Below are 19354 nucleotides of genomic sequence, written 5' to 3' on the forward strand. Positions count from 1 at the left end.
GGTAAGGACCCATTCGTACGAGAGCTTAAAAAGCGTTGCGTGGACGCACCTCTCTCTCTCTCTCACCTCTCGCATATCTCTTTCTTGCTCTTACTTATGGGCACGCAACGCTTTTTGGGGCCTAAGAGATTACGTTCTTTCTATACCGTCCATTATATTATACTACTCTTTGCCGTCCATCGTCCATATTTTACAAGGCACCAACTTTTATTATTTTAGAACGGTTCTCAGCGACTACTTACGGTGACAGCTGACACTGACAGACAAACCTCTCGTGAAAAACTGAAAAATAACCCTAACTAATGGAATTCCCTACATTGATTTGCTTTGATTTTTCATTTTAGAGGCTCGAAATACTAAAAATACAAACATGTTTCGGCTTTGTTTCCAAGGCAAATTTGTACAAACCAGATCAGTAGCAGTACTTCACAAAGAAATAGTTAACCTACAGTGTCTTACAGTGAACACTAAACTGATACGGCATTTTGCTAGCAATTCCAAAGGAGACAGCGAACTAGACCGCATTTATTATGGTCCGTTAACGCCACAAATCAAGGCTGTGAAGGTGTTTTCTCTGAGCTCCAGTGCCGCGGGCTTGGTAGCTCAGCCGATCATCATAAACGAAGCAGCCACCATAGGAAGCACATCACTCCTCATCGCTATTTGTTCAGTGGTTGGGTTCTTCACGTTCGTCACACCAATACTGCTACATCAAATTACTAAGAAATATGTAACAAAAATTGACTATGACAGTGCAAATGCAACATACAGAGCAGTTACTTACAACTTTTTTATTGCTGAAAAACAGGTAAGTGACTACTATTTTTATTTTAGTACATTAATAAACGATTGTATGTTGTATTAGAAAAAGTAAAAAATCAATGCCAAGCTCCCAAACTCCTACTCATAAACCAATAAAGGGTTAGCAAAAGTGTTAATATATTATGCACACATGGGAAGATTGGGAAGACAAATGTTGCTGATGATATTAACTCTAATCTATAAAGTTTCTAACATTTCCATGTCAAAAACCATCAGCTATCAGCATGCTACTATTTTGATTAGTTGAAATCAGTGGTTTACTCTTGTAAGGCATTATATTTAATTCCAGCATGAATTCAAAGCAGAAGATGTTGTAGTGCCTGAAATCCCTGGCATGTTCACAACCTTGGTGGCCAAAGGAAAGCCCATGTTTGTGGAGGCGAGGCACTTCAGTGACCCAATGCACTATGCCAAAATGATGGGCTTTGACAAACCTATGGACTTCAAAATGGGAGCTTCAGAAAGCAGTAAATAACTTACTTCTAGTTGTCGTGTAGTTGTTAATTATAATATTGTGTTACCAATTGTTTTCTTTTATTTTATATATAGGTTGGTGACCATTTTAGAAAGCGGACTAGTTAAAGCTAACTTTAAGTTTGCTAGTGCCTTGCATTCTTTTCTTCAGACTTGAAAAAATTAGTAGAATGTGGTGTTATGTGGTGTGATGGTGGTGGTGGTGGTGGTGGTGGTGGTGGTGGTGGTATGGTGTGGTGGCAGAAAGTGACAATACACAAAATACTACCATAACTATCCTGGCTTCTACCCAATTACCCATCTGCCATTATCAAAAAATGTTACTGCAGTTGCATGAAATTAGCACCACTTATTGCATACATTTCAAAGGAACAGGTGGCAATTGCACAGTAGATATATTTTCTAAGAATGGACAATAATATTGACTGCTGATTATAGCATTATAGCAACAATATAGTAAAGTTAAAGTCAATAAAAGTTGTAAATTCATTGTTAATATATTTTATTGCCTTAATTATATGATAATATCTATTCTTAAGTTATATTTTCTATTAATAAAGTTTGAGTACAGCAAGTAAAGCATGCCAGGAAAAAAAATTGACTAGACATTACCAATTTAGTTTGATTTAGATTTTCTCTTAATTACATATTAGTACAAAGCAATGGAATGTTTAAACTTTAAAGGAATACTTTTATTTTTTCCGAAATGCATTTTTGCCTACACAAATTCAATCACCAAAGGCAAAGGTTTATATGCTTTCCTTTCAGACCAAGCATGACAACAAAAATACAAAATTCAATATTTGTCAAAATAGGAATGTACTATTGAAATTTGGAGTTAATTTGAGATTTTAATATTTTAAGAAAAAACATGTCAACATAACATTTGTGGCAAAAACCTATAATATTTTAGGATAGTATGTATGTATTTGTATATGTGTGATAATTGATGGCATTCAATTATAATTTATATACAGTTTACAATATTTATATGTAGCCTATAATTTTCGTCATGATCTCATGATTTATTTACATTCTGTTCTTCCTGGTATATTTACAAAGATATCATATTTACAATATCATATCATTTTTATAATCTGACAGCACCTTCTGTTACCGTTTTACTATGAAACATGGAACTACTTAAATATAAGATTTTGTCATGTTCCATTCTCATAATCATAAAGTCTACTTTTATTTGTGTATCTTTTATATGGCTATAGATAATATGGTTTTTATTTTTATTTAACATAACAAATATCTTGTGATAACCAGGACATCACAATTCATATAATCATAACTTGCTTTGTCCAGTACCTACAACTTCATAATATGAAGCGCGACTTGACATATGAAGTTGTGTGCGACAAGGAGGCATGTGATAAAAGGTGCAGGAATAATTCATCATAGGCAAGGACAAATTCTTCATCAATGCATTTGCATATAAAATATTATATATATAATACATAAACAAGTATGATTAAAGAAGTTAACTTAACCAATTGCATATAATACCTATCTGTGTCGCTTAACTTCAAACTTGGGTAAATCTCTTCGACCCTCTCGGCATATATCTACCCTATTACCTTTTCTTAATATATCAAAATCGCTTAATCTGACAGATGGATTTACCCGAGTCTGAAGTTAAGTGACTCAAGATATAGATTTGCAACCAATGCAATCTATATGCTGCGAGGCATGTTAAATATCAAATGACAAAGATATTTAAACTATTAATTATTAATGTGATTAAAAATAAAACTGATAAAATAAATGTAAGCTGCAGAGAAAAGGCACCCCCCCCTGCATACAAAGTTCTGTAAATTAGTATGGTTGTAGGGTACCTTTTCTCTGCAGCTGACTGTACATAATATCAAAAACATTCAAGTATTTTATACAATCTGCAAAACTGTTATATTATTGGAACCAATTTGAATAACAATATTATAAACTCATCTTTTTTATCCACCAGGAATAAGCCTACCATAGGCTGGCTAGCAAATACATTAGGTACTTACTTATCTAATAATTTATTCATTTTCCTTTTCTACCTACAATTACATTTTATTCGAGTTTACAGTAGGTAGTTGCATAAAAATATCGAGACAGCTTAATTGTAGTGGTCGATAGCTGAACACTAACGAAATTTCATCTGAACGAATATTGAACATATTTATTTGATAGTTTTTTAGTCAAGCAAAAGGTAACTGGACATATTCATGTCACCGTCAATAGCTAGTAGTGATCGGCAACCATTACAAAACTCACACAAACAAAAGTTTCGTCACAAATATCACATTAGTTACGATTCAATGTTGACTCCACGGTACAACGTAAAGTGATGATGCCTATTTATTATTTATAGGTTTACCCTATAATGGCACCCCACCCACCCACTTTAGACAGATACGTTATACGCTGCCAATAAAACTCTTCAGTAACAATGTTTACTGCCAATAAGTCAGATGTTAGTTTTCTCTGTTCAATCGTAATGTAAGGCGTTGTCGGCGAGCGAGTGCGTGGCGGGCGTCTTCTCGTCGAGGTCCTGCGCCTCGACGCGGCGCCGCGCGCGCGCCGCGCTCTCCACGCGGCAGAAGGCGGCCGTGCCCAGCGTGCCCAGCACGGCCAGCACGCCCAGCTGCACCGACAGCAGCGCGCGGGACGAGTAGAAGAAGCACGCTGCGGCCGCCAGCGACTACCAGGAAAACAGATTGTTTACAACTTAAAGTTTGGGAGCATTCGTGATACCGGTGATCCGTATACTAAAACCGTTATAATCCGGTGATAACTTAAACGGATAACCGATATTTTTGTTACAACCTGTATATGCCTGTGCGATAAAGATCGAGCCGCTTAAGTGCCAGTTGCACCATTCGCACTTGACAGATCGATCAACGTCAACCAGCGCGCCGCGGCGGTTTACTATGAAACTCCATACAATAAAATGTGCCATTTTCAATCAAAAGGGTACTTATTGTTGGTTGTCAATAAGGCGCTATTTCCATACAGCTTCAATTTGAAATCAACCAGATTATTGACAAGCGACGATATGGTACCTTTTGGTTGAAAATGTCACAAATTTAGCGAACTCTTTAAGGATGACAAACAGTTTGGTGCAACCGACCCTAAGTCCAGCATAAACCTAGAGATTGCTTAATTGCAAAGGTGTTGAAATTACTAGACATCGGACTAAGCTAACACTACTATGGCCAAGTAAGGCAATGTCATGATTAGTGTCAAATTTCTACGAAAATATGTCGTTTATAATGACACTCCCCCACTTTGTTTCATTCAAGTCTGTGCAAAGTTTTAGACGGACTCTACCTCCTATTATTAGCAAATCATTTCTATCAACATACCTGAGTAAATTTAAACAGGGCAAATGCCGACGTGCTATTATCGGCATAGTTCCCTCCCAATAAGGAGTATATTTGCGTATTGAAGCACGCATCACCGAAGCCCAACAGGAAACTGCAGAGCATGGCAAGAGGCGGCGAGGGGGTGATGTAGGAGGTTTCGTTGGTGTCTCCGAAGGGCGCCACGTTGGGTAGGTTGATGAAGATTAGGAAGAAGCTGGTGATGTGGATGAGGTAGCCAGTGAATACGATGGGGTCGCGGCCCCAGCGGGTCGTGCGGGAGCCGAGGATGCCGAAGAGAGCTCCACCTTAAAAAATATTTAACCATGTTTTAGACAAAATGTTTTGAAAATAATTTTAATAGTCGATTTTAATTACATAATTACAGATTGGGGCTTCTATCAAACTGACACTACAGATTTATGTTTTGTTTTTAGATTTCAAGTTCCTTTGCTGTATTGACCTGCCGTCTATTGTCAGGTATTTCAGCTGAAACTGACACGAACAAGTGATTGAAAAAAAATGAACTGTACAAAAAAGAAAATGATAATAATTATTAATAGGCCAAGCAATAAGAAGGTATTTGACTCCGTAACTTTGTTTGGACTAGTTAGGTGAACATATCAAAAGTCCCCGGCCGTAGCCCCTGAGCCGGTTTGAAGGTTTTCACTTTTATCTTGGAATCTTGCGTCTTAGCGACATGACTACTTAAACAAACCAAAAGCTGATTAAATAAGTCTTGAACGTTTATTTGGGGCTCTCAATTTTACCTATTTATAGTTTGTTCGATATTGTTATCTAACTGGCATCATCATCAATGGCCACTGCATCCCTGACGGATTATTGTTGCAACGCTGTGTCAAAAACGGTTGAGACGGCCAATGCATTTCCGCTTATGGCTATACAAACAAGCCTATCGCAGCACGGCACTTCTTGCCGCATAAGTCGCACGCAAGGCTCGGAACCGGTTTTTTTGAAAAACCCCAAAATAACCCAATATTTTTAATTTTTATGCCGTTTACGTAGGACTGAATTATGTATTTAGGTAACAACTTCGTATTATTAAATTGTCCCATTAAAATGAAATAATAAACCAAAGAACGAAAAGGAACGTAATAATACCGGTATTTTTTGTATGAAGAAAAAACCGGTTCCTTTTAATCATAAGATGTATGGCTTATAAAATAAATAAGATTAAAAAAAAAAAAAAAAAAAACCGGTTCCGAAACTTGGTCGCATGTATGAATTTGTTGAACCTCTGGATATAAGACCAGGCTATAAAGTCAGTCAGTTCATCTATCTTTATAGTGCAAATTAGGTATATTAGACTCACCCAACACCTCTCCCAGGCCGATGAAGACTCCAGACAGCCCGACCAGCTGCTTCACGTTCTCGCCCATAGACAGCGTGAAGCCAATGCTCGGGCTATATACTCCGCTGAAGAACGATAGTTCCACGCCTGGAAGACACAACATATGCCTAATGTACTCAACAAGTAAACGAACACCATATCAATAGAAGGTATAAAATATCTGGCAATTTGATAAGAGGCAATATGATGATTATGATGAATTAATGGAGATACGATCGAAAGTAATAAATATGATTTATATAGAGATTAAATTCCATATTGAAAAGTATGATATGATTAACCCGTGGAGCGCCCCAGTATTTCAGTAGTATGGAACTCCTATACTAACTACTATCAGACGTGTGATAGTAGGGCGCTCCACGGGTTAAGTAAAAAAGCCTTTCCTTGCAGTGCGACAGTGGCGTACCTAGGGGGTACCGTCTAAAGTAAAGTCAGGGGGGTGTCACTGCGCAGTTTAGGTATATTTGGCCGGCGCACCGCCCGGGCAGGTGTATGGCAGTGGGCTGCCGTTGCCGCTCGGCTCGCACGATAGTCGTGTCACGTGCTCAACTGGCGCTCGCGCAAAATTGAAAAATTTGAAAATACGCAATGGCTTCGAAACCTAAATCGCAATCTAATCTGTATAAAAGATAATGTTCTGTTTACGGATGTCTGAATAAACGGAAGAACAAGGAAGCAGAAAAAATCATTTTTTTTAAATTCCGGACTATATTGACCGACATATTTTCAAAGGAATAAGTACTTATGTCGCATTCCTACTTCCGTGAGAATCAGACATACTATCCCCGGCTAAAAAAATTATGTTTACAGAATCAACGTTTGTAATTCCTACATATTTATCTTAAAAATAATAAATCAGTAGGTATAGGTACAAAAACTTGTCAAGTGACAACCCCGTGCCGACACTCGCAGCTCGGTCATAAAACTGCGGCGCGCAAAGAAGATTCACGGTTCGTGCGCGGTTATAAGTTTCAATTTTGCTTGCAGGCGGCGAGTGTAGGTATAATTTTATACCTAAATCTGGCTTTTGTGAAGGAGTGAATTTTCTGTACGGTAGTACTATTAGTTATTCTGTGGTAAAGTTTGGCTTTCGTTAAAAAAGTGCGCTCAACAGTGGACCCTGCGCATTCCGCACATAAGTATGTGTTAAGTAACAAAATGATATTAACTTTGGGATCTCACCACTCACCAGTATAAATGAACGTGACACTTAGCAACAGCATGTCTCTCGTGCAGAACAACCTCAGGGCTCCTTTGAACGCGTCCAAGGGACTGGTGGGCTCATTGCTCACAACTTCAATCTGTAACAAATACACTCGTGGTCAAACTTAGAGGAACGCAAAAAAAAAGTTTAATTACAAATTTTGAAATTACTTTAGGTGCTGTAATCCAGTAACTAAACCTTTTTTAGCGTTCCTCTTAATTTGTCCATGAGTATATATCAATGTCAGTTGGACTTAAAAAAAAAATATTATAAAGAACACGCCGTATAGGCCTTATGAAGAGGATGCTGAGGATGACAAGAAAGGAAAAATAAATATGACGGATTTTTTTGTCATACAGAAAAATTATGGGGGGGAGAGGGTAATCGGTAAGGAGTAAAAAAAGCAAATTTCAAAGAGCTAGTAAATCTAATTTGGTTAAATGGGATATCAAAGTCTCCGTTAGCTTAATAATGGAAAACAGCCGAACGTTATGGAATAATTTACCTTCTGCACTATAAAAACTGTGTCTGTTTTTTTCTTTAATATATGACATCTATTACAGTTTTTAATTTATATATAGTAGTGTGACTACTTAAAAACACAAATCAAAAAATTTCATAAAATAAAACTATGAAAACGGATTATATCGCGTATATTGAATTTATACACCCGTTGACCACGAACGCTGTAAAGAGTTCGAAACGTCGGGATGTATTATAAATTCAATATACGCGATATAATCCGTTTTCATAGTTTTATTTCATGAGTAACTATCGCGGTAACCGAAGACAATATTTCATAAAATAATTTGATTTGTTCCCAAAACTTCTTCTGCACTATAAATAAGTATGTACCTACCTCATTTGAACTGTACGCGAAGGGCGCAGACGCCGGTCAGGCAGCCGAACACCAAGTTACGGATTAATGTGAATCTTATAGTTGTACGCAGAGTATAAAATACCTTAGCAGCAGCATTCTCGACAGCCGCTGGTCTTAGTGGCACGGGAATTTTAATGTTGAGGATGCAAAGGTCAGCCGATCACCATATATTGCGCAACATTTTGAACCATATGGACTTGCATATAAAGTGTATCATACCTTGGCATCTTCAATAGCTGGTGCGCGCTTAGCGGGCCTTAGTAACAGCAGGAACACTATGCCAAGGGCGCATACTGCGGTTAGACAGCCGAACACCATGTTACGCGTCTCCTGGTCGATGTGCTGCTTGCCTTGGAACTTTATGAACACGAAGAGGTTACCGAAAAATAAACTGTAAAAATAACAAGCAATCGGTAAAATTTACAATTAAATGTATGCCTACTCGTTTAATTAGTTTTGTGAACATAACGGTATGGAAAGGTTATTTCCACTAGTTACCGCCAAGTTGTTACCAGTGGTAACAACTGGGATTTTTTTCCCACCTTTTACCACTTGTAACTAGGTCTACTGGGAAAAATAATTTCCAGTAGTTAACACTAACTCGGTTTGGTGGTAACTACTGATAATTTTTCCCACCTTTTACCACTGGTGGGTTTTTTCCCAGTAGTTACCACCAAAATTTTGTTAGATTACAATACTAATAAAAACAGTATGAAAAACAACAGTGGGAAAAAAATTCCCAGTAGTTACCACTGCCACCATACCCAGTAGTTACCATTCCCAGTAGTCCACTGGTAACAACTCGAAGGTAACTAGTGGGAATAACCCGTATGGAATTTCCTACAAGATCGGTGTTAATATTATTTGTTATCGACTCTAGTTCAGTCGTGGCTAGGAGAGCGCCTTTGACCACATGTCATGTAAACTTTTGGGAAGTTAAGAAATACAACACTGTTACGAGTATGTACGAGCTGTTTTTAAATTGAGCATACAAGGTGCAGCGCTGGCTGTACTTCAAGGTAGTGCTGAGCGACCAGCCTTTTCAATTGAAATTAGTATTCGCAACACGGCTAATACAACCCGCAACTACTTCAGTCGGACCTGCATTAAGAATTTTCTTGGTTCTAGACCAGCTGCAAGGCCCAGAATTTGCCAGAGAAGCTGTAGTATGGTACATGCCCTAATACCCCGTCAAGTTATGAAGTCTATGAACAACGAACCTGCACTGCAGCATGGCCCAGAACACTCCAGAGTTGCGGGAGATGGTCTCAGCATCACTGTTGACGGTGAGGTAGTTGCCCTGCCCCGTCCATATGGCGGCCGCGCCCGCACCGATCAACACGCTCGCCGCGTACAGCAAAGCGGTGCGGGGGAACATGAACGTCACTATGAAGAACCTGCAAAACAGAAGGAATGTTTCAACAAAAAATATTGGTGATTTGGTTCAAGTCGCTTGGAACTGGTGAGGCATTTTAGCAGGAGTCCTGTTCAGCAGGACTAGGGGTCTATGAGCTGCCGTAGCTGCGCTTGTATGGCCTATTATCGTGACCATCATGTTCTAACAGGCGAGTTCACGTTCTAACGATAGGCAATAAAAGCGAACCATCCTACCCCTGCTGAATATAAATCATTCTATAAAAGTTAAAGTATTGAAATCAATGCCACCAGTCTTCTTCTCAGCCAACTAAAACATTTGGCATTCTTTTAATATACGCTCAAATGCCATTTTACCATATTTTTATTTTGCTTTAATAGGTCACCTTTAAATATAGCACCATGCACATTATAATTTTTTTACATTTGAGAATATCAAGTTGGAATCAAGGTTATCCCATCACGATTGCTTAAACCTGTCTTAAATATAAGTATATCTTTAGCTATCTAATCTAATATTAGTTTAAAGCAATTCTAAAATGCAATAATAGCTACCCAACTTCAGAAACATACTTAACACTACAATCTACTACTAAGTAAGCACCTTTTTTTTTTAATGTTGCCGCCTCACTTCTATACGGCGAGGTCCCAGGAACGCCGAAGTACTCTTCCGCAACAAGTAAGTAAGTACCTACCAGTACTTCGACATTAGGTTTTCTTTTTTTCAATGTTTTTGTTACCCCGATGATAGTTTGCCAGTGTCATGTCACGTCAACACTGTCATACCGATTGTGTAGATAAATATATTGTGACCCCAACATTGAGTTAAGTTTTACGAGCTCTCTCGGATGTGTAAACAGCGAATCTTCATCATTATAAAAACCGGCCAAGTGCGAGATAGACTCGCGCATGAAGGGTTTCGTACCATTACGCAAAAAACGGCAAAAAATCACGTTTGTTGTATGGGAACCCCACTTAAATATTTATTTTTTACTGTTTTTAGTCTGTGAAAATTTGTGAAAATTTCAACTGTCTAGCTATCACGGTTCATGAGATACCGCCTGGTGGCAGACGGACAGACAGACAGACAGCGGAGTCCAACAGTCAGTAATATTAGGGTCCCGTTTTTACCCTTTGGGTAAGAAACCCTAAAAAAGGGAGAAACGGTCGTCGACGCGCTTGTAATTGAAATATTTGAACTTGGTACAGGTATAAAAGTATATTGGGATGGTACCCAATACTTTTACAAATAAAGATATATTCTATAGTTCTAATTGTTTTATATGCTAGAGACTAATCTCGCTCAGTATGTGCCAAAAAACTATAAAAAATGAAGAAGTAGATAGGTGCGGGGTAAGAGGAACATACTTTCTTTTGCTCGGGGCAAAAGAAACAGTATGAGGATTACCTAACTACAAGTGTTTCTCTTACCCCCTTTAACCTTCTGATGCGTAGTCTCAACCGCTATACTATTGGTGCTTTATAGTTATGCTTGTTTGCCACCGAGGCACAAAGAATCACAGGAATTCGCAAACATATCTACCAATAACTCAAAGGTTACCTGCAAGAAATCCCTTAAAGGGATAAGTTCGCCTTTGTACTGCCTATTCTGTGCCATATTTGTGTTCTGTGTTTTGTACAATAAAGAGTTTATACATACATACAATATTACATAAAAATAAGTTTGAATAACCCGTCGCCGATTCGCCGACGGCATTTGGAACAGAGCCAACAAACAAAGGGTAAAATCCACGGTCGATTAACTTCGCTTCACTCATACTCCATACAAACCTACCTTCATAATTGTAAACCTACAGCAGTAACTGGCCATTTAGCCTATAGGTAGTTTTTTAAAATAGTCTCAATGCTTAGGGCGCAGTTCATAAATAATTAATAATTCTTACGCTTTTCGAGTAAAACGCATGAGAAAACATGTTCTATGAGGAAAATTGCCTTAAAGGATCAATACCTCTAACTTGGTAAGGAAATTCATGCTCATGGATGACCCCATTAAAAAAAAATATTACATCAAACGTTTAGGGGGGCAGGGGGTCAAGAAAATGTGACATGTTGTGACAAGGAGGAGGGGGAGTCACAAACTTTGTGACGTCACATTAACTTATTTAATGTCACAATATACATAATAATTCGCTGTACAGCACAGAGTAATAAATAGTGTACAGTTAAATAACAAGTTTTATGGAACGATAATCGTTTTTAATCGTTTAATTTTCTTTCCTAATCTGTTTTGGAAAATTACCAATATTTCTTTTGTCAAAAATATTTTGATAAAATATTAATAATACTTCATTCTATTTGCCGATTTAATTGAAAAAATGTGACGTCACACGAGAGGGAGGGGTTTGCCAAGTGTGACAAGGAGGGGGGGAGGGGTCAAAAACCTCGAAATTCGTGTAACGTAATTAATGGATGAACCCTTAGGTAACATTCACATGGGCAGCGAATCGTGAATCGGTGGAATATAAAATGGTTGTTTTGCATTTTGCATACACCACAAAATACCTACTTATGTTTGTCAATAGTTACTTATTTTTCAACGGAAACAACTGTTTTAGCGTTGAGTGGATTCGAGCATCGAGCATATAACTAAGCGTAATATACACCGGACGTTTATTTACGAATATTTAGAATACAGTCGCTGACATTCCATCAAACCACAAATTAAAAAACCGGCTAAGTTCGAGTCGGACTCGCGCACGAAGGGTTCCGTACCATTACGGAAAAAAAACAGCAAAAAAATCACGTTTGTTGTATGGGAGCCCCATTTAAATATTTATATTATTCTGTTTTTAGTATTTGTTGTTATAGCGGCAACAGAAATACATCATCTGTGAAAATTTCAACTGTCTAGCTATCACGGTTTTTGAGATACAGCCTGGTGACAGACGGACAGCGGAGTCTTAGTAATAGGGTCCCGTTTTTACCCTTTGGGTACGGAACCCTAAAAATAGCTATTAGATTGATTAGTTGTGTAGCTCAGTACAAATATGTAACCTTCTACCTACCTATCTGGTAGTGGTAGGACACTAGCGTCGCTGGTCTTTCAACTGAGAAATGACAACTAAACATTGTATAAACCTTACTACGTTATAACTAGTTACTCGTATCTGTCATATGTTCATGCATGTTATATCAGTATCAGAAAAGCTAAAACGTAAACTAATGACCGAAGTCATGTACTTTTATAATTTTACGAGAGAATTGATTCGAAAAAATATGACCAGCTGGTTTGGTCTATGTGTAAATGTGGTAAAATTTAAGAGATAAAAGATCCTGAGTTTAAAAAAAGCAGTTGACAAACTAACTTTCCAACTGGTTAAACTGTCCCTTTTAGGCGGGAAAAAAACGTTTATCTACAGTATTTTCTTAGATCAAATTGACCCTTAAAATTATTTCACGCTGAGCATGTTGGCCATGATTTATAGCGGGGGAATGGTTCTAACTGGTTTGAAAGATTACTTCTGTGTCAACAAGTTAATTGAATAAGAAATATTATATGCGACTGGTTAACGACTACAAAAGGTGCAAGGAAATATGTGGCCTTGTCCGCCTTGTGTTTAGAGAGTGAAGGTTTAACGAACAGCTGGACTTGTTTTACGGAATACTATTATAATTATCGTTGTATTCATAGACATGATGTTTTCAAACACAGCGTAAATATACATAGTAAGTACTAAAAGGTAACGCCCCACCCCCATGTCCCCCATGAACTACAATTCATCTGAGCTGGTGCAGACTTTTTAGGTCTTTAGCCATCAGACCTTGACGCGATTAGATTTTGAGCAGGCGCTTCAAAAGTACAGTACCTAATACGTTTCGGTCCAGCGATTCGTATACTACATGGTTAATTTTACAAATAAAAAAATAATAATTCAGCCTATGTACGTCCCACTGCTGGGCACAGGCCTCCTCTCATGCGCGAGAGGGTTTGGGCTATAGTCCCCACGCTAGCCCAATGCGAATTTGGGACTTCAAATACACCTTTGAATTTCTTCGCAGATGTATGCAGGTTTCCTCACGATTTTTTTCTTCACTGAAAAGCTAGTGGTAATATCAAATGATATTTCGTACATCAGCTCCGAAAAACTCATTAATACGAGCCAGGATTTGTACCCGCGACCTTCGGATTGAAAGTCGGACGTCATATCCACACGGCCACCACCGCTTTGTGTACTAACAACTAGGTAATTATAATTCATCATATTTACAATCTATGACTAGTACCTATTGGCAACCTACCTGCCAATTTTGACCTTTATCACCGGTCAGTTAAATTAAACTTATAAATTAAATTAATGCTAATCGCACTATTGATCAAAATGATTTTAAATGTCGTAAATAGGTAATACATAAATATCAAATATCAGTCACTGGCATTATATTATAGGCTGATGATTGCTCTAACAATAAGCGTTATCGTTAATCGCTTTCGCAACGAGAACACACCGGGATTGTGTTCATTGATCTACGCGCGCTATTTAACCACTTGTACTCGTAAGTATGTAGGTAAATCCGTCTCACTGAAGGCACAATTAATCACTATTTATTATGTTGTCATACTGAAGGGCCACTCTTCATATTCAGCTTTATAATAGGTAGGTATATGAACTTATGAACAAGATATGTAATACATTTATAAATTATAATTATTACAAGTACAAAATAGAGAATCTCACTTCTGTGGACTCGAAGCTGAAGCTAAGCTATTAGGCTGAATTTGCACAAAGCATAAAATTAAATCCCCTGAATATAGATATTAGGTATTTTAAGGTAACATATTGGTACTCATTTATAGATTTATTCACTTTCAAAGATTCTTATTCACTTTCTAATATTCCTAGAGGTACATTAATTTAAGAAATAATAATAACAGTGACAAGAAAGTGCGTGAATATGTGAATACATATATGTATACGGGCACTGGACAGTAAACAGGCAGTGATTGGAAATTGGAAATCCAGGATGGAGTTTCGATCGGTGTTGTATACAGTATACACCAATGTACTATGAAGGTTAGCTTCTACACATCATCAAGCTGACGACTATTGGCGGTTGATTGATTTATATGGGAAATGGGACTTAAACAAGGGCCCACAAACCACGTTTGGCGACGCCTGGACTAGAATGTAAATAAGCTTCTCAAAAAACTTGTCGATAAAATGGTTTGATCAACTAATTAGATACATTGAGCCACTTAATTTGTATTTTATGAGTTTTACTATCTTGCTATAAACTTGCACGCACCAAACATAAACATAGTGAGTATGATTTATGTATCATGTCATGTCAGCGCTATCATTGACGTTGACATATGTTTTACCCACGTTTTTCCATTTTTTTTATCGCGTTTACTATTAATTATGTTCGTCGTAATGCGGCAATATAGACCGGGTAAATATAATATAAGATATCCGCTAATTATATATTATCAGATGACAATCAAAACTCACTAACTACCACCACAAGTTCATAAATTTATTACGTTCTAAACCTCACTAATATTGATCCTGCAAAATGTTTGTATTTACCTAGGTTCAGAAAAAAATCCTAGAAAATTACAGCCATATCGTCGCCATATATGTAAGAATAGCCATATATAGCAGCTATAGCGAAGTATAATATCGTTAAATGTTGTGCCATTCTCAACCAAAAGGGTATTTATTGTCGGTTGTCAAAAGGCGCTATTGTATATTTCCATATAGCTTCAATTTGAAATCAACCTTATTGACAACCGACAATGTGGTACCTTTAGGTTGAAAACGTCACAAATAGACTATATTATCACTTATTATTAGATTAGTAACAACAAAATACAGTCTACACGTTACATTTGCTAGTTGCATACGAAAGGGTTTCGAGCCGTAATGCAAAGAAAACCCGACTAAAACGTCTCACCACTTACCTAACCGCTGGGTAGTTTCACTCGCTATTGTGCATCGGACTGTGCTAAGACATTACTGTGAGATTTGTGGTTATAATATGTCCAACGATAAAAACTTTTTTAATTAAAACAGGTATACGAGTACAACATCGCCCACTTTTTTTGCTGCTTTTAACGCCTGGTAGGTATGTCCTTATCAAACGTATGTGTACCTACCTAAGTACATTATTAGCCTTTTACTGTGCAATAGTGGCTGAAGTCGACAGTGTTTCTATTAGTTTACTATGGTATATAATATACTATATGCATATTATGCATACCTACTAACATACATAGGTACATGCCATGATGCAAATTTGCGAATTTGCTATTTTTGCTGAATATCTGCGAATTTGCTAGTACATACGTAGGTATGTACTAGCAAATTCGCAGATATTCCTATAGTGTTAGTAAAGTATAAGTGAATTTAGAATGTATGACAATCTAAGAATACCTATTTGGTTTTACTCTAAACTGATTGTTTGATGTCAGGTTGCAGCCGTTTCAGGTAAACAATATACAGGTTGGAAAAAAATAATGGTCCCTGGAGGGAAAGTGCCTTAAAGTTAGCTCATTTTACTCAAAGCAAACATTCTTTTATTTTTAAAAAGAAACAAAACTGCATTCAAAAAAATTTTTTTTTTTCAATCTCGCTTGTCTAAAAATATTCTTGAGTACTAAATATTCGGTTTTATGAATATTTTGTACGACAGACGAGTGTAAGACCTAATGTTTCTTGGAGAAATGTTATCATTAACATTAACTGTATCGACTAGAATAAAATAGCGAGTGTTTATTTTTTGGAATTTTTAGCCGGTTTGATTCACGGGCGAGGCAAGCAAATTTAAAAATTTTTGAATGCCGTTTCGTTTCTTTAAAAAAATAAAAGAACGTTTATTTTAAGTAAAATGAACTAACTACTACTGGTTTTAAGGCACTTTCCCTCCAGGGCCCATTAATTTTTTCCACACTGTATATAAATTGGGCAATGGAAGTGTCATGTACTAACAGGAATATAAGAAAAAATAGTTATAATAAACTGGAAGTTGCTATTAGAATCACAACCTTTTGTTTCTTGGTTTCTCGGTAGGTACTTACTTGTTGTCTTAATAATAAACATCTAAACTACACCATATACATTGTATAAATGTATGTGTAAAAAAAAAACAAAAAGAAAGATATTTTCCTTGAACCTTGCATGAGCATGTTTATTGAACGAGGTATCTGTTTAGCATGCCAACACGGGCGTGAAAATAACGGCCTGTCTTTAAATCGGCCACATTCCATCGTCACGGCAACTTCAGAAAGTGACATTCAGTATCTGTCTCGCTAATATTTACCAGAAAATCAGTAGATACTTACACATACACCTACACCTACGAGTACAGATGCGATGATGATGATGATGATGATGTGAAATATTATATATATAAATAATAAAGTTCGTACCTAATGGCAAATGTACTTATTATATTTACGCCAGTCAAAAAGTTTCACAAAATATTGGTATAAATACCTAAATTAAGCGTGTTTGAATAAAGCATCTTATATTCTATTCTATTCTATTCTATTCTATTCTAAAGGTCTAAACCACATTAATTAAAGAAGTACCTACTTACTAACATACTGACTGACTGTATTAAAAATAATAAACAAGTTGTATCTATTTCATGCTACATTCGTATATATTATGTACCTTATTGAGAATTTTATTTAATTGCTACTTGCGCTCCATGTCGATATGACTATATCTACACCGATGACTCAAGTCATTGTTAATCTTTCGTTATCTGAAGGAAAGGTGATGAGTTTGACGAAGATACATTTTTGGGTACCTAATTTTAGGACCATCTCTAGGCTAAGCTATATACCGACTAGTCATTGTAAGAAGTATGTGTTACAACATTTTGTCTGACAAACTTGTAACTGTTTTACCCTGTCTCAAGGGACAGAACAACAGCAAAATCAAACAAGTGGATTCACCCACGAGAGCTAGATTTAATAATACGTAATACCTAAATAAAGGCAAAATACGTTCAATACGAGTATTGCGATTATGTAAGTATGTTAACTTAGGAATTGATTAAGGTTATCCAGCTCATCATTAAAGCTGTAAGTCAGACACACCTATTTACATATTGCATTGTAAGGATTAGGACATTTTTATGTTTTATTATATTTATTAGTTGCAATCTGCCGCATTTATTTTTGATAGTCTTGCTCCTTGCTGTTTCGACAAAAATAAGCGTTACAGACGAGTTTGTTTGAAATAGTCAACTGTATAAACGACAACACGCAAAAGTGCCCTAACCTTTTCACATGGTACACTATCGGGCTTTCTGGCGAATTGTCTTATTCTTTGTGGCATTGATAATGCTAGCTGTAGCGCTACATGTCTGAAACATACTTACAGGTAAGTGAGCGCACCAATGATCATGGCACCGCGCGGGCCCGTGAGCGTGATGGCGGACGGCGCCAGCCAGTTGCATACCGCCAGCGTGGCGTAGATGATGGCCAGAGACGTGTAGCCGTCGCCGGTGAACGAGGGATCATCTTGGGATATGCTGTCGAGGATCGTTTTCTGAGGACAAAAATTATTTCTTATCAATGTTTGTTTGGCCTCATCATGAATCTAGTATAACTGGATCGGTCATGAGTGGTGGGGGAAAATGACCGAACGGGATAGTCTTATGTATCTTTCAGTAGGAGTAGCAGAGAAAGCGCTATTATTGTTTGTCCTTGTCATAGTTTCACTTTTCCACCGCTGCCACAACCGAGGTTGTGGCAAACAAATAAGTACGTGACATGTCATGTTTGTTCGTTGCTTGTTTAATTATCGTTGTTTTGTATGAAATTGTGCTTTCTCTTATGAAATATAGTGATGGTTAGCGTTTTGAATGCTTGAACTTTGATAAAATACTGGTGAATTGTTCTGTAATCGGCTGTAATAGCCGCTTTGAGCAAAAATATGAGATCATAACCTTTCACACGTAAGTACGGTATTTTACACCTTCCTCTTAACGCAATATGTGAGAATAACATCGTAAAATTACGTTACACTCAAAGCAATGTAGGATCAAACGATTTCAATTAAAATATCACAATTATTTACGCAAATTAACAAAACATTATTTGTAAAATTATCCGCCCAAATTACGTAGGTAGGTAGGAGTCTGAGGTCAGCCATTTTTAACTTCTTCTTAATTTAGCTGCATAACAATCATGTTCGGGATACCAGATGAAAATATCATAATTTTATGGGTAATTTTGACCTCGAAGTTTTTTCGTACTTCTAATTCCAAAAAATAAATAAACAAATGTTGTGAAGATTAAATGTGGTGTACATTAATTGGTGTGATTGCGATTTGTGATTTCTTTAAATTAAAACCCATAATACATTTTATTTACTAAACATGTTTAGTTTTGTACCACCTGCGCGAATTATAGGAGGTATTTCATTGTTCATACGCCTAAAAAGAACGGCCCATTGACATTTTATTTAACAATTTTTTAATACCGTCAAACAAGCTAACTTTGCCTCCAGGGTAATCGCCCCAACGTGATATCAAATATTGTGGTAATTTTTACCGATATGGTATCCCCACGTTTATGACGTCATCTATGTCTATCCCTTACGGGCGCACGCGTATAACTGGTCTATGTAATGCTAGGTCTATGGGCCTCATAGTAGACGACTGGTACAGAATCCCTTTAGACATTAAGTTTGCAATGTGTGTGTATACTTATGTAAGTATATTGTGCAATACATGCTAGATGCCTTATTTTCACCCAATGAAAATAAACACAGGGCCAAGTTTATTTATAGTAAAAATACGGATCATCTAGTTATAGGTACCTATCACACTAGGTGCGTATAAAATCGAAACAGTGTATCTACAACCGATTCACATAAAGGATTTTTAAATAACCA

At 37.0% G+C, this 19354-nt stretch overlaps 2 protein-coding genes across 2 annotated transcripts in view; one reads left to right on the plus strand and one right to left on the minus strand.

Annotated features, from left to right (window-relative positions):
- Positions 1–255: 255 nt before the first annotated feature.
- LOC134743895 (transmembrane protein 70 homolog, mitochondrial) lies at positions 256–1342 on the plus strand. Its single transcript, XM_063677528.1, has 2 exons — positions 256–808; positions 1112–1342. Exons 1-2 carry the CDS (start codon positions 371–373, stop codon positions 1295–1297), a joined length of 624 nt encoding a protein of 207 aa, XP_063533598.1. The 5' UTR covers positions 256–370; the 3' UTR covers positions 1298–1342.
- Positions 1343–1781: 439 nt separating this feature from the next.
- LOC134744258 (UNC93-like protein MFSD11) overlaps positions 1782–19354 on the minus strand; it is a 28562-nt gene continuing 10989 nt past the window's right edge. The window contains exons 2-8 of the mRNA XM_063678006.1: positions 17835–18004; positions 9329–9505; positions 8328–8499; positions 7214–7325; positions 5986–6111; positions 4656–4960; positions 1782–3991 (exon numbers count right to left, since the gene is read on the minus strand). Of these exons, the coding sequence (XP_063534076.1) occupies positions 3779–3991; positions 4656–4960; positions 5986–6111; positions 7214–7325; positions 8328–8499; positions 9329–9505; positions 17835–18004 (1275 nt within the window). The 3' untranslated portion in view covers positions 1782–3778. The remainder of the gene's footprint in view (positions 3992–4655; positions 4961–5985; positions 6112–7213; positions 7326–8327; positions 8500–9328; positions 9506–17834; positions 18005–19354) is intronic.

The sequence above is a fragment of the Cydia strobilella genome, chromosome 9, assembly GCF_947568885.1.
Source record: "Cydia strobilella chromosome 9, ilCydStro3.1, whole genome shotgun sequence".
NCBI classification, from domain to species: domain Eukaryota; kingdom Metazoa; phylum Arthropoda; class Insecta; order Lepidoptera; family Tortricidae; genus Cydia; species Cydia strobilella.